At 41.1% G+C, this 15,857-nt stretch overlaps 1 protein-coding gene across 8 annotated transcripts in view; it reads right to left on the bottom strand.

Moving 5' to 3' along the window:
* Positions 1-15,857, bottom strand: part of MPRIP (myosin phosphatase Rho interacting protein) — a 93,615-nt gene that overhangs the window by 24,680 nt on the left and 53,078 nt on the right. For 4 of the 8 annotated variants that reach the window (XM_075830671.1, XM_075830673.1, XM_075830674.1 and 1 more), the window contains exons 4-7: positions 14,652-14,800; positions 9,134-9,218; positions 7,899-8,094; positions 7,628-7,781 (exon numbers count right to left, since the gene is read on the bottom strand). In XM_075830671.1, the coding sequence (XP_075686786.1) occupies positions 7,628-7,781; positions 7,899-8,094; positions 9,134-9,218; positions 14,652-14,800 (584 nt within the window). Of the gene's footprint in view, positions 1-7,351; positions 7,782-7,898; positions 8,095-9,133; positions 9,219-14,651; positions 14,801-15,857 lie in introns of all 8 variants that reach the window. The other 4 variants (XM_075830667.1, XM_075830668.1, XM_075830669.1 and 1 more) reach the window with 1 other exon arrangement.

Genomic DNA, 15,857 nt, shown 5'->3' on the forward strand with positions numbered 1-15,857 from the left:
TAAGAAACGCCCAAAAAAACTAAACGATGAACCTTATTACTTTAGTGGTTGACATGTTCTAGGTCATCTGGATAATATACATTGTCTGGATGGAACAGGGGCTCTCTAGCCATCATGAAACTACAACTCCCAGCATTCTGAGAGTTGTGGTGTCACAAGATCCAGAGGTTGCAGACCATTCACCTACACATCATACGACTTCCAATGTGTACTAAGAGCAGAGATTTGGGTTGGTAAATGTAATGGGCTTCGAACTTGGCGTTGCTTGAATTTACAAATCCACCATATTAGTCATTATCCTCCATCTTTACTTGGTTTTAAGACGCAGTGAAGACCCTTTAAATAAAGGACGCGTACTATTTCCGAACTTTAAAAAGGTTCAAATCACCATACAAATATACACGGGTATAGAGAGAGTAAAATCTGTCACCTATACACTATGGAGGCGGCCGTCAGGTCGGCTTCAGTAATATTAACGACACATGTCCCCACCCAGCTTTTAGAACACCCAACAGAATGGTAATGGCATATGTAACATTTTATTACAAGGCAGATCAGCTCTTCAGGAATCTGGGAAAGCCGGATGAAAACCTCTGTATAAGAGGCCAAATTGATAATCACCCAGCTTTCCCAGAAACAGATAAAACTGCTATATGGAGTTATTAGCAACTTGACAGAAGAGGAAAGGTCTTTTTTTTTTTAATTAAATCAACGCGCTATATTCTCACTGTTACTGACTCCTCCCACAAAATGGCCACCACATGTGCAGATGGCACGTGAGGGGCATGAAAGTGGGTAACACCGGCCCGCACCTCACATACCTCTCGCTATAAAACGTTACAGATGAAAAGACAAAAGTGCAGCGCTGTAACATCCCACATAGTAATCGGAGGTCGGCGGGTCGAGGGGTGCTTTTCATTAAGGATTTACAAAAAAGACTTCAAACGGGGGAGAGACTGTTCTGCGACTCGGCTACTTTGTGTTTAATTAGACCCCAAATTAAAGTTTATATTTATTTTTTCTAAACCGGATTTGTTCATAAAAGAAACGTGTGACTTGAAGGGGTCGGTGCCAAGTCCTTAGGTGAACATAAAGCGGCTGCGTTGTGATCGGAGGTCGCTGGCGCTCCCGGAGTGGGGGGTTCTTGGCAGCGATCCTCAGTTAACGAGATCACAAGGTTTCTATTAATGACGCGCCTGTCTCTTCCCTGCCAGCGTTTTGATCTTGCACAGTTATGAGCCGTTAAATCCTCGTCTGCTCCTAAACTCCGGAGCCACTTGTTAAACAAATGGTAAATTCCCTGCGGGAGAGTGCGGTGCCATACGAAACACAGAGCGGGCTGTCGCACAACATGGGCGCGGATCAACGTCATGGGCAAAGCTACATTTTTATTTTATGGGATTCTGTGTAATAAAACGGGACCACCTGCACGGCATTCACCCCAATAACAAATCATTCCAAACTTTTTTTTAAATAGAGTTTTACGCTTTAACTTCCTTAGGAGCAGAATTATAATCTCCTCTTATGGTCAAAGTGTAAAAAGCTTTTGTCCGGTGGCTGTAAACTTCTCTACGCTGCTGGACCGGATGCCGGTAGCTTACAATAAAAGGGAAATAATATTCTAGTATAAATTATTATCTGTTCTATAGGGGAAAAAAAAAACACTTATTGGGTCCAAATCTTGCTGCTGAGGACACAATATCCCCATAGACACAAGCATGTGAGATACACAGACGCACACTTTTGTCTTTTCCTTCTGACCATAACAGATAAACTTGAATTAATAAGTAATAATCCAGACTACTTCATTAACATTTATAAGATCCACGTGTCCCATAACTCACAGCATCAGTGGTTGCAATTATTCTCGTATAAGAGCAAAGGGTAGGACTATATGGCTACTTGGGCCCAACGATGGCATAACAAGTCCTCGGGGGCCTAAAGACTTTGAATTGCATCCGCCGTGATGTAATAATATCCTTCATGATCCTCGAGTTCTTAAACTGGCCATAGACAGACAGATCTCATCCTTGGCTCCTCCGTTACCATTACTGGTAAACCATTATTTCTACACAGGGCGGGGGACAAGTGGCTACTGGACACCGCCGGCCCCACTTGGGATCTGACGGGAAAAGACCCAGCTTGCCTGATCCCCGACTCAAGAAGTCTCCTTGGTCAGGAGATGGTTGGCTGGTCTTGACGACATTGGTGGGAACCATTAGCCTTGAGCTTAAATGGATGGTGGTTACTAAATTTGGCCATAGATATTACATGAAATCCCAACAGTACTACCCATGTCATTTTAAGGCCATCAAAGTTAGGACTGGTTGGATTTGGTACATCTGCAATGCACTCTAATTTTCATGGGTAAAGGATGTGAATGTTGACCACTACTTTTTGGAGGCACTCGTGTGCATGGAGCCAGACTTCAGTGGACTGGTGTCCGGTAACAGGCTGGTATGTGTTATGGAAGTTGGTTCAATGACTAGTTTTTCAGATAAGCTCTATTGCGATGTTTAGGCGAAACAATAAATGTACCCAATGATCTGGTTGCTACAAGTTATGGAACACGCTCTGTTTACATCAGACAGAAGCCTTTTTATTGCCCCAAACGTAATGCTCAATGGCGGCATCATAACAAAGGCACTTTTTTTCCTTTTTTTTTTTTTTCGTCTTTTTCAGCCCTGGCCTTCCCAGGCAGCCAAAGTTAACAAAAAAAAAAAATCAGATTGAGTCAGTAGAAGAGACAGCAGATTTGGGGAGGGAGGAAAAAACAGACGGGTTTGTTTTTCCTAGGAGACAGAAAATAGTCACATCTCTTGTCTCATAAATTCGGACACTAAGACGAGATGGCAGCGAAGCGGGCTCAGAAAAGATGGCCATCTCACACAGCAGCACAGCAGGAGGAGGAGAGCAATAAGACCTGGAAATAGAACAAGGCTGGAAAATGAGTGTATGGACCAATACAAACATGAAGGCTTCAAATCAATAGTTATCAATTATAATAACAATCAATATTAAGAATGCAAAATCATCATAATCGTCATCAATCAAAAACATATGTAACAGTGTTATTGGCAGAGATTCTCATTAGTCTGGACACGGGATGCCGTCATTATAGACGAATATACTTATAGGCAGATGTTCATCACCTGTCTTGCTGAAAGATTAGAGTCCAGGGGTCATTAAAGTGTATTCTGTTTTAAGCATCATGTTATAGTAATAATTTACATAAAGCATTAATCTACATAAATAGTTGAGTAACTTTGTAAATACACGTCATAACTTATCCTCTCCTGATCCTGTGTTACACCTGTAATATACTCCAGAGCTGCACTCACTATTCTGCTGGTGTAGTCACTGTGTACATACATTACATTACTTATCCTGTACTGATCCTGAGTTACACCTGTAATATACTCCAGAGCTGCACTCACTATTCTGCTGGTAGAGTCACTGTGTACATACATTACTTATCCTGTACTGATCCTGAGTTATATCCTGTATTATACTCCAGAGCTGCACTCACTATTCTGCTGGTGGAGTCACTGTGTACATACATTACTTATCCTGTACTGATCCTGAGTTACATCCTCTATTATACTGCAGAGCTGCACTCACTATTCTGCTGGTGGAGTCACTGTGTACATACATTACATTACTTATCCTGTACTGATCCGGAGTTATATCCTGTATTATACTCCAGAGCTGCACTCACTATTCTGCTGGTGGAGTCACTGTGTACATACATTACTTATCCTGTACTGATCCGGAGTTATATCCTGTATTATACTCCAGAGCTGCACTCACTATTCTGCTGGTGGAGTCACTGTGTACATACATTACATTACTTATCCTGTACTGATCCTGAGTTACATCCTGTATTCTACTCCAGAGCTGCACTCACTATTCTGCTGGTGGAGTCACTGTGTACATACATTACTTATCCTGTACTGATCCTGAGTTACATCCTGTATTCTACTCCAGAGCTGCACTCACTATTCTGCTGGTGGAGTCACTGTGTACATACATTACTAATCCTGAGTTACAGCCGGTATTCTAGCGCTGCACTCACTATTTCGCAGGCTTCAGAGCTGAAATCATTAAATATTCCCTGCTTGTTCAGTGACTGCACAGAGCTTGCTCTGGTTACCTGCATTCTGGGAAACGTTGTCTTTGCACCGGACTCTGTACAGTCATCTTATGTAAGAGAAACGAACTCCTCCCCTCCCATGCATTATAGGAGCTCCGCTGACACGGGTGTAACGGTTGACAAGCTGTTAACGGATTTTGCCGCAACCAACAGAATTGTGAATTCATCTCTGGAGTATAACTCCGGATCAGTACAAGATTGGAAATGCATCTCATTACTTAAGCGACTCAACTTTTTATGCGGATTAACTCTTTATGTAAACAATGAAAGGACAATTAAAGGGAACATGCAATTTAAGCGTACAATCGCCAGCAACGGAAGCCGCCATCTGCAACCTGAACCAAGTTTTTCTGGTGTGTAATCTATGACTCCACACACCAGACATGTAGAAGATATATACAGGGAGCACATTGATGTTACCCATGGCAAACATTCACATACTTGTTACCTTCACTTGCAAAGTGAGAACTGAAATCATTTATTTGCCATGAGCGACATCTCGTCAGCCCCAGATTGTGTGCAAGACTTTTCTTCTCATGTCTTAGTGAAGGTCACTGATGAATTAAAGGGAACCCCGTCAGCAGGTTTGTTGCTGGCCTAACCCCGGGCAGCATGAAATAGCGGCAGGTGTCCGGATGACCGTAAACAATGTTTTACTCTGTAGCGTTTCAGAAAATTTCAGCAAGTGTAGAGTTCGGGGAGAAATGTCCGATGGGGTCTTCCCTCCGGCTACTCCATGCCCGGCACAGCGTGATCGCCCGGGGTCCCCCATAGGGTGGTTAGGTTAGCATGAACCTGCTGACAGGTAGGTAATTTACAGGTTCAGTGCGCAAGATGGTGGCCAGCGTTATATAGAACGGACATGGCTACGGACGACTGACGCGCTAAACAAAGAACTCCTTCCAGTGCCAGTTATACATGAAGAAAGTGACTGATATTTTAATATTTTTTGATCTTTTTTTTTTACCCATTAGGCCTCAGTGCTGTGAATTGGCGCACTGATGTATAGTCCTTATAGCATGGTTTGATCTTGATCGCCATATTTTATGTTTTGTTTTTTTTTGCTTTTATCATCTGGCACTGAGAAGGGTTAAAAAATGTAAAAAGCAGAACAAAAGGAAACAAAGCAGAAATGCAAAAAAATATTAATCAGAGGAGCAATAGTCCCAGATCAACAAATGTAGTGGATTTTGGGGACCTGTCCCAGTGTTCTACCTTAGGACCCGCTGAGACTTGTAGTTCCTCTGGAGATACAGGCTGCGTGACTGACCTGTAACATCATTTCCCAGCCACAACATTACAGGCTGGCTCAGATAATCGCCGACCTTGCCGTGGCAGCCGCTACCCCCACCCTCCCCTTTATTTAACACATAATCTGGCGCTGAAGGACAATACGAAGTCCGAAACAGCTCCGATCCGGCACATAACGTCTGTGCATCAGAAGGGACAGATGAAACAGGCAATCACCCTGCTGCTTAATCTATGCTGGCAGCTTTCCCTTCTGATATGAACTTGATATAGGACCCATATACCTTGCCCCAGTGTTACTTAGTCGTAAATTGCAGAAGGAAATGGATAGACCACTAAACAAAGCTGCAACAGCCGCTATGGCCGGCACCAGGACATCATCTGATCATGAATAGAATATTTTCTTACACGAGTGGTCGTCTCACCATGGAGTAGACAAAAGCGATAAATGCACAGAACTGACAAATCAGCTCAGGGCGAGAAGACGTGCCGCTTTTCCAGATGGCTGAGGGGGCAAGTAGAGACCTGCAGACCCCGAACACCTGGAAAGCCAACATGCGTTCTGCCGACAGTCATTGCGTTAGTAGAGCGAGAGCAGCAGCGCTCGACTGAACGAGGAATGGTGTTATCAAAGGGTTAGTGCGGCGAGGGAGGAGGAGTTAGTGCGGCGAGGGAGGAGGAGTTAGTGCGGCGAGGGAGGAGTTAGAGGGTTAGTAATCGCAGATTATGCTTCTGGTTGGGCCGGAGGTTCAATACATGCAGCGCTTATTCAACAGCTGCAGATGAACAGATACCAGACTCATCAGCAAGTCAGGTGCAGGTGTACATATATATATAGATTTATATATATATCAGTAGTCTTCAAACGGTGACACTCCAGCAGTTCTGCAACTACAACTCTCAGCATGGCTTGTGAGTTGTAGTTTCACAACCGCAGGAAATCCACTCAGGGAACGGATATACCCGGCATACATTTATATTTCCTACGTGTCTGTCATTTCTGGGAGTGTATGCAAGAATATACATCAACAAGAATACATCAGAGAGAGCAACGTGACTCAGATCTATACCCCCCCCCCCCCCAATGGACGATCTCCATCCAGCTCACCCACCTTCTGGACATATGTGGCTGTTGCAGGGATTTATGACAGATTGATCCCTAGTTACAACTAGTTTCCTCTTCACATGGAGCCTACACCAGTTTGGCATTGCCTCAGCTAGAGATACAGGCAGAGGACTGGATGAGGGGTATATAGGAAATCCCTACAAGAGCAACATTGCCCTGGAAAAAGCTGAGATTGCTGCACTGTGGGTACACTGCATGAAAACCGTCCACCCCATTCACCCGCCTACATGGCACATACGTAAACACAAATAGAGTCTCATTCATCGTCCACTCCGACACCCCCATTGATATAACCGCTAATTGTCCTCCAAAAAGATCTAATAATCTAACAGAGACTAAATTTATATCTAGTGTACATAAAAGGTAACATCTACCGAGCTGCACGTGACACCTGCAGGTCCTAATAAAGCTAGACGAGACCTGGGACACCATCATTCAAGGCCACCCCAACGTAAGACAGATCTAGGACAGCCGATGGGTTGTCTACATGTAGTAAACATCTGACTCTTGTTTTTTGGGGTTATATGAATGAACAAGTCCACTCTGATCTGCTTCCATATCATCAAATAAAAGTTCTGTACTTTGAGATACCAAAAAAAGTAAAAAAATACATTGAGATGCTAAGTTGGCAGCTGAAAGTGCAAAACCTCTTTATGGAACGTGGCACAGGTGGCACCAGAAAGATAAGTAAAACGTGCATGAAATTCAAGAAGTTCTTCTATTGTTTTGCTACTACAATAAACCTGCGCTACATTTTATCGCTGTCCCAAAACGACGACATTTACAGTGAGACGACTTAAAACAAGTCTGTAAGGAGAACTCACCTCCTCTGCTGGCCAAACAGCCGTGCCACTTCATCCCTGCCTGGGCTCCGCGCCCGAGTTCTCTGTTCCAGTCGTTTCCTCTCTACCTGGAAAACCTCCCTGTGGGTGATTCTGCGCGCTCGGGGTACATCAGCCAGGACGGCGTACTCCCGGTTGGCAAAGTGAAGGGCAGTTGGTGCTCCGTGATTGATAAGAGGTTCCCGAGACTGGCAGTGCCCGTTACCTGGGGGAGAAAAAGGATCTTGCTCCTGGTCGAGTGCATTGTGGACACTATACCTGCTGGGCGCATCAGGAGTGGAAGGTGAAGGCGGCGTCTGTAATGGCTGTTCTTCGGATTTGAAGTCTTTAGTCTTCTCTAATGAGAAATAGCCGCTTTCCACTCGAGTCTTGCGCCCACCGTCAACGCGGTCTCCGTTCACTAATCCTCCATCTGGGATGGGGGGGGGGTCAAGAACAGAAAGCGTAACCATATAAAAAGGATTATACTATATTATAGTACAGATATAACGGATGGGGCACCAATACAAAAACCGCACACAGGACTGACCGACTTTGCTGTCTGGCGCAGGCTCATTTGGGGAAGAGGGCATAAGGACGGGACTCTGCATGGGACTGCTGCTGCTGCTCTCCTGTCCATCCTTGCCCTTCGCTTCCTCCTGCCAGAGGGTGGATTTGGTTGCTGGAACCTTTTCTGCACTGGGTATCCCTGTGCTGGTCGCTGCCATTTTGGCTGGTCCAGGTTCCTGAGATATAAAGTTGAAAGGCTTCATTTAATTTCATCTCCCTGAACGTGAATGACTGCGCTATCGCCCAAAACGGAACATAAATGTGGCATGGGTCAACCTGTAAATAGAACAGTGCCTCTAGTGGTCAAATAAGACACGTGGTTGACACCAACAAGTGACCACAATGTGTTTGGTTCAGACCAGCCTTTTTCAATTGCCCCATAAAGGCATAAAGGGACCCCCACATCCGAGGCTGTCGTCTATCAAACCTACTACAAAGAGCAACCCTAACCCTGGACATTGCGTGTCCGCGCAGAACATGGATGAGCAAACGCAACGGCCGCTTGTCCGGTAGATAACAGATGACCACAGAGGGTCCCGATTATCAGCAGGGAACCTTCTGGGGTGACCAAAAACAGACTGTGACCTATTCTTACTCTAATGGACAGAGTATGTTTTTAGGGAATTAATGGGAAACTGCAAATCATCCCATACACTGTTGGCATCTGAGCTGCACATCACGGTCACGTGGCACCAGTCTCTTGGGACACGTAACTGAACTGGTGCTTCAGCTGTGGGCTCCCACACAGCACAAGGGAGTCAGATAGGGTGAGTCACAGAACCAATTCCCTATTACCATGTATAGTAAGAGCCCAACTCAGGACACCAAGACCCCTCACTGACTTCGCTGCTGAGGGATGATGATAACGTGGGTGGAAGAGTGGGGGAAATGCAGAGAAATTTCAAGGACAAGAGATGGAGCCCGAGTTCTCATGAAGACACTTACATTTCCCCATTTCCTTAACCCAGCAGATACCGGCTGCAGAAACCTCCAAACTACAAGTAACTGATTTCATGGAGCGCAGTTATTCAAATGTGAAGACATTTACAGTGCAGCGTTTTGCAACAGAGCTTCTGTGAAACCACAACTCCTAGCATGACCTGACCTGCTGGGAGCTGTGATTCCAAAAACAGTGGAGAATCACCGGCTGCAGACTAGATATGTACAAGTCATGGAAAAGATTTTGTTTATCCAATGCTATCATTGTTGGCTTACCTGTGGAGTAGGGGGCTCCACTTTCCTCTTCTTCTTCTGATTCTGCTTGTTGGTCTTTGGGTACACAATCAGCATCTCCAGCCACCTGACAAAAGTATAAAGATCACAAACCGGGAAAATAACAAAACGGCAAATACCTACTCAGCTTCAAAGCTTCAGCAATCCTTACTAAACAAAAGTTCTCTATGTACGAGAACATCACTACTATAATACTGCCCCCTATATACAAGAATATAACTACTATAATACTGCCCCCTATATACAAGAATATAACTACTATAATACTGCCCCCTATATACAAGAATATAACTAGTATAATACTGCTCCTATATACAAGAATATAACTACTATAATACTGCCACTGTATACAAGAATATAACTACTATAATACTGCCCCCTATATACAAGAATATAACTACTATAATACTGCTCCTACATACAAGAATATAACTACTATAATACTGCCCCTATATACAAGAATATAACTACTATAATACTGCCCCTATATACAAGAATATAACTACTATAATACTGCCCCTATATACAAGAATATAACTACTATAATACTGCCCCTATATACAAGAATATAACTACTATAATACTGCTCCTATATACAAGAATATAACTACTATAATACTGCCCCCTATATACAAGAATATAACTAATATAATACTGCTCCCTATATACAAGAATATAACTACTATAATACTGCTCCTATATACAAGAATATAACTACTATAATACTGCCTCCTATATACAAGAATATAACTACTATAATACTGCTCCCTATATACAAGAATATAACTACTATAATACTGCTCCTATATACAAGAATATAACTACTATAATACTGCCCCCTATATACAAGAATATAACTAATATAATACTGCCTCCTATATACAAGAATATAACTACTATAATACTGCTCCCTATATACAAGAATATAACTACTATAATACTGCTCCCTTTATACAAGAATATAACTAATATAATACTGCCTCCTATATACAAGAATATAACTACTATAATACTGCTTCTATATACAAGAATATAACTACTATAATACTGCTTCTATATACAAGAATATAACTACTATAATACTGCCCCCTATATACAAGAATATAACTACTATAATACTGCTCCTGTATACAAGAATATAACTACTATAATACTGCTCCTATATACAAGAATATAACTACTATAATACTGCCCCCTATATACAAGAATATAACTAATATAATACTGCCTCCTATATACAAGAATATAACTACTATAATACTGCTTCTATATACAAGAATATAACTACTATAATACTGCCCCTATATACAAGAATATAACTACTATAATACTGCCCCCTATATACAAGAATATAACTACTATAATGCTGCCCCTATATACAAGAATATAACTACTATAATACTGCCCCTATATACAAGAATATAACTACTATAATACTGCCCCCTATATACAAGAATATAACTACTATAATGCTGCCCCTATATACAAGAATATAACTACTATAATGCTGCCCCTATATACAAGAATATAACTACTATAATACTGCTTCTATATACAAGAATATAACTACTATAATACTGCCTCTATATATAAGAATATAACTACTATAATACTGCCCCCTATGTACAAGAATATACCTACTATAATACTGCTCCTATATACAAGAATATAACTACTATAATACTGCCCCCTATATACAAGAATATAACTACTATAATGCTGCCCCTATATACAAGAATATAACTACTATAATACTGCTTCTATATACAAGAATATAACTACTATAATACTGCCCCTATATACAAGAATATAACTACTATAATACTGCCACTATATACAGGAATATAACTACTATAATACTGCTTCTATATACAAAAATATAACTACTATAATACTGCCCCCTATATACAAGAATATAACTACTATAATACTGCTCCTATATACAAGAATATAATATAATACTGCCCCTATATACAAGAATATAACTACTATAATACTGCCCCCTATATACAAGAATATAACTACTATAATACTGCCCCCTATATAAAAGAATATAACTACTATAATACTGCCCCCTATATACAAGAATATAACTACTATAATACTGCCACTATATACAGGAATATAACTACTATAATACTGCCCCTATATACAAGAATATAACTACTATAATACTGCCACTATATACAGGAATATAACTACTATAATACTGCCCCCTATATACAAGAATATAACTACTATAATACTGCCCCCTATATACAAGAATATAACTACTATAATACTGCTCCTATATACAAGAATATAACTACTATAATACTGCTCCTATATACAAGAATATAACTACTATAATACTGCCCCCTATATACAAGAATATAACTACTATAATACTGTCTCTATATACAAAATATAACTACTATAATACTGCCCCCTATATACAAGAATATAACGACTATAATACTGCCCCCAATGTACAAGAATATAACTACTATAATACTGCCCCCTATATACAAGAATATAACTACTATAATACTGCTCCTATATACAAGAATATAACTACTATAATACTGCTCCCTATATACAAGAATATAACTACTATAATACTGCCTCTATATACAAGAATATAACTACTATAATACTGCTCCTATATACAAGAATATAACTACTATAATACTGCCCCCTATATACAAGAATATAACTACTATAATACTGCCCCTATATACAAGAATATAACTACTATAATACTGCTCCTATATACAAGAATATAACTACTATAATACTGCCCCTATATACAAGAATATAACTACTATAATACTGCCCCCTATATACAAGAATATAACTACTATAATGCTGCCCCTATATACAAGAATATAACTACTATAATACTGCTTCTATATACAAGAATATAACTACTATAATACTGCCCCTATATACAAGAATATAACTACTATAATACTGCCACTATATACAGGAATATAACTACTATAATACTGCTTCTATATACAAAAATATAACTACTATAATACTGCCCCCTATATACAAGAATATAACTACTATAATACTGCTCCTATATACAAGAATATAATATAATACTGCCCCTATATACAAGAATATAACTACTATAATACTGCCCCCTATATACAAGAATATAACTACTATAATACTGCCCCCTATATAAAAGAATATAACTACTATAATACTGCCCCCTATATACAAGAATATAACTACTATAATACTGCCACTATATACAGGAATATAACTACTATAATACTGCCCCTATATACAAGAATATAACTACTATAATACTGCCACTATATACAGGAATATAACTACTATAATACTGCCCCCTATATACAAGAATATAACTACTATAATACTGCCCCCTATATACAAGAATATAACTACTATAATACTGCTCCTATATACAAGAATATAACTACTATAATACTGCTCCTATATACAAGAATATAACTACTATAATACTGCCCCCTATATACAAGAATATAACTACTATAATACTGTCTCTATATACAAAATATAACTACTATAATACTGCCCCCTATATACAAGAATATAACGACTATAATACTGCCCCCAATGTACAAGAATATAACTACTATAATACTGCCCCCTATATACAAGAATATAACTACTATAATACTGCTCCTATATACAAGAATATAACTACTATAATACTGCTCCCTATATACAAGAATATAACTACTATAATACTGCCTCTATATACAAGAATATAACTACTATAATACTGCTCCTATATACAAGAATATAACTACTATAATACTGCCCCCTATATACAAGAATATAACTACTATAATACTGCCCCCTGTCAACAAAAACATAACAAATATTTTTTCCCTTAACAGAAAACAATGGCCACTTGCTAAGACGTCTATAGGTATTCCCTGTATTTATGTTTATAAGCAATGTCATCACTGATTGAGCAGCATTGTGTAAATTGCTATGAAAAGGAATCTACTTGCATTGCTCACAATAAGCGGAGGGTTAATAGATTACAGGGAAACATTTCGTATTATTTGTACTTCAATACCAAGTTGATTAATGCAGAAGAAAATGTATAAGCTGGACTTCTATAACATTAGGCTACTTAAAGGGGTACTCCAGTCTTATGCATTAAAGTTTTGCAATGGGAGAGAAAAGAAGAAAAGAAAAGAAAAGAAAAGAGAGAAACAATAAAACGGGAGGAGAAAGAGAAGAGTGCAGTAGGAGAGGGAGAAGTGTAGAAGTCCAGCACTCTCATCCACTTTATATAGGAAGGAATAGGAGGGTGTTAAGAGAATTTAAATGGGAACATCCGACCCTGGAAAGAGCTCTGCAGAATTTATACAACGTGTGGTGAAGCATTTCAAATACAAACACAGAGCAGAGGACAGAAAGAAAAGTGGGTCCGCGAGAGGGAGGTGCGGAGAGGGTGTAGGGAAGCAGAGAGTCAGACCGGCACACTAGAGGTGGAGAGAGAGAGGAGACCACTGGGAAAGACTAAGACAGACAGCTGAAGAGCATGAGACATAAGTGGGAACAAAGCTAGAAAGAGATAACTGGGCACCCAACACAGCAGAAACATAGGTGGGCAGACCGATGAGGCATGAGATGGGCACACAGCTCAGGGGAGAGATTTTTCATTTATTAAAAGAGGAAGAGATTTAGACACAGGTCAAGATAAATAGAGGTGGGCACAAAGCATCAGAAAAAGTGCTAGGTGGGTACACAGGGCAGGAGGCGAGTGAATGGTGGGCACACAAGGCATGAGGGGAGAGAAAGGTGAACATTCAGGGTGGCGGTGAAAAAAATGGGCACACATGGCAGGAGGGGATAGAAAAGGTGGGCACAGCTCAGGTTAGAGAATGTATGAGACAGGAACACTGCTTGAGAGACAAGTGGATACATAGTTCAGAGAAAAGGGGCAAGAGGGGCATAATGAGAGTAAAGGTGGGCACACTGCTGGGGTGGGAGATACAGAAGTGGGTGTATGGTTCAGCAGCTTGATAGAGAGGTGCATTTTGGCTGTGGCTGGCAGCACAGGCCGTCACAGTGCAGTTTATCATCTCTGTGGGTGTCTCCCAACAACAAAGCACCAGGCACAATGCCCCCATTGTAGACAGTTTGTGGGCAAGCACAGATTGGAGCGGACCCAGCACACCTGCACACACTGCATCTAGTGTTATAAAGGGGACTGGTGAACACTGATCATATTCCCTTCCGATACCATACAACCCCATCCATATAGACCAGCACTGGACACCAACATCCCTGAGCACTCAGATACACACAAGAACCTCAATGTCAGGAGGGAGCAAAAAAGTAACCACTGACAAGAGTCTCCAGAGAAGTTACATCCATATATGTGATAGAGATCAGCGACTCCTTATAACGCTACTGTAGTGTTATACAAATACGCTCCAGACCTTAGGGTGAGTGGCCATTTAACACCCTCCTTACTGTAATGCATCACACGGTCACTCACCCATTGATTATTTCTTTGTTCTCGGCTCGGATGAAATGTTCCTCTGGGGTCATGATGCATAAAGAGAACTTCTGTCCAGTGCGGCTCTCCCCATCGATGACGTCTGTGCACTGGTTCATATTGATCGTTCCCTGCGGTAGAGTAGTGGGCTGCACAAAAACAGAAAGACAGCACGTAAAACAGTGTCTATAAGACAGGTGATATCAAAGTGTGAACATAGCAAACAGAGAAAGGTCATTTAAAGGGGTTGTCCACTTCACCCACATGGCCCAACGTACACGACAGTCTTGCTAGGGGACCGCTCATACAGATATACCCATAATTGCACAGGGGAATATAGGCCACCTATACATTATGTACTGCCCTGTGCAGGCTCTGATGTAATGATAGACGATGGTCTACCCTCCACGATTGGGAGTGGAAGCAACTGAAAGGAACGGACCACTTTAAAGAACCCACAATAGTAACCAGATTCTCAGTGTGAGATGTAGATCAGCGGCAACTGAGGAAATCCAACTGTCGCTTTCCCCACTGGCCGCCGGGCGAGCGCGCGTGGTCACCAGTCAGGTCAATAGACAGATTGAGAAATCTAATTGAAGTTGGATTAGATCACTGAGAAAAATCTGATGTCTATTGCCGGAATGGTGGACACAAGAAAGATTGAAAGAAAGTGGTGACATTTCCGAAGAGGTTAATCTTCTTATGAAGAATTAGATTAGCCAGGTTTTACACATTTAGGCCTCATGCACACAGCCGTGCCCGTAAATCACAGTCCGCTATTACGGGCACGGCTGGTGGCCGTGGACAGCCACCCTCAATCACGGACGAATTCTATGGTGGTATGCCTTACATTGCTAGTAAACACCTTTGTTTTGAATGGCGCAGATATTTGATCAGGTCAATCATTTCTGGTCCCATCGTCTTCAGGCGGCATGAAGTACAGCTAAACCTTTAAGTCCATAATGAGCCGATTGTGTTATCTATAGCTTAGACAGCCTAAGTCAACCTCATTACGTGGCATGAGATTTCACCAAGTGTCACGAGATTTCACCAAGTGTCACACGACTCGTCCAAAGAAATAAAATCATAAAAATATCTTCACTGAATACCGACAACAAGGTCTTGGGAGGAAAGCGGAGGCGGCCCCCAACCAAATCCCCAATCATACCCATAAACCCAAACAGGACAATCCCAAATCATTCCAGA

Source organism: Rhinoderma darwinii, chromosome 6, assembly GCF_050947455.1.
Source record: "Rhinoderma darwinii isolate aRhiDar2 chromosome 6, aRhiDar2.hap1, whole genome shotgun sequence".
Classification (NCBI taxonomy): domain Eukaryota; kingdom Metazoa; phylum Chordata; class Amphibia; order Anura; family Rhinodermatidae; genus Rhinoderma; species Rhinoderma darwinii.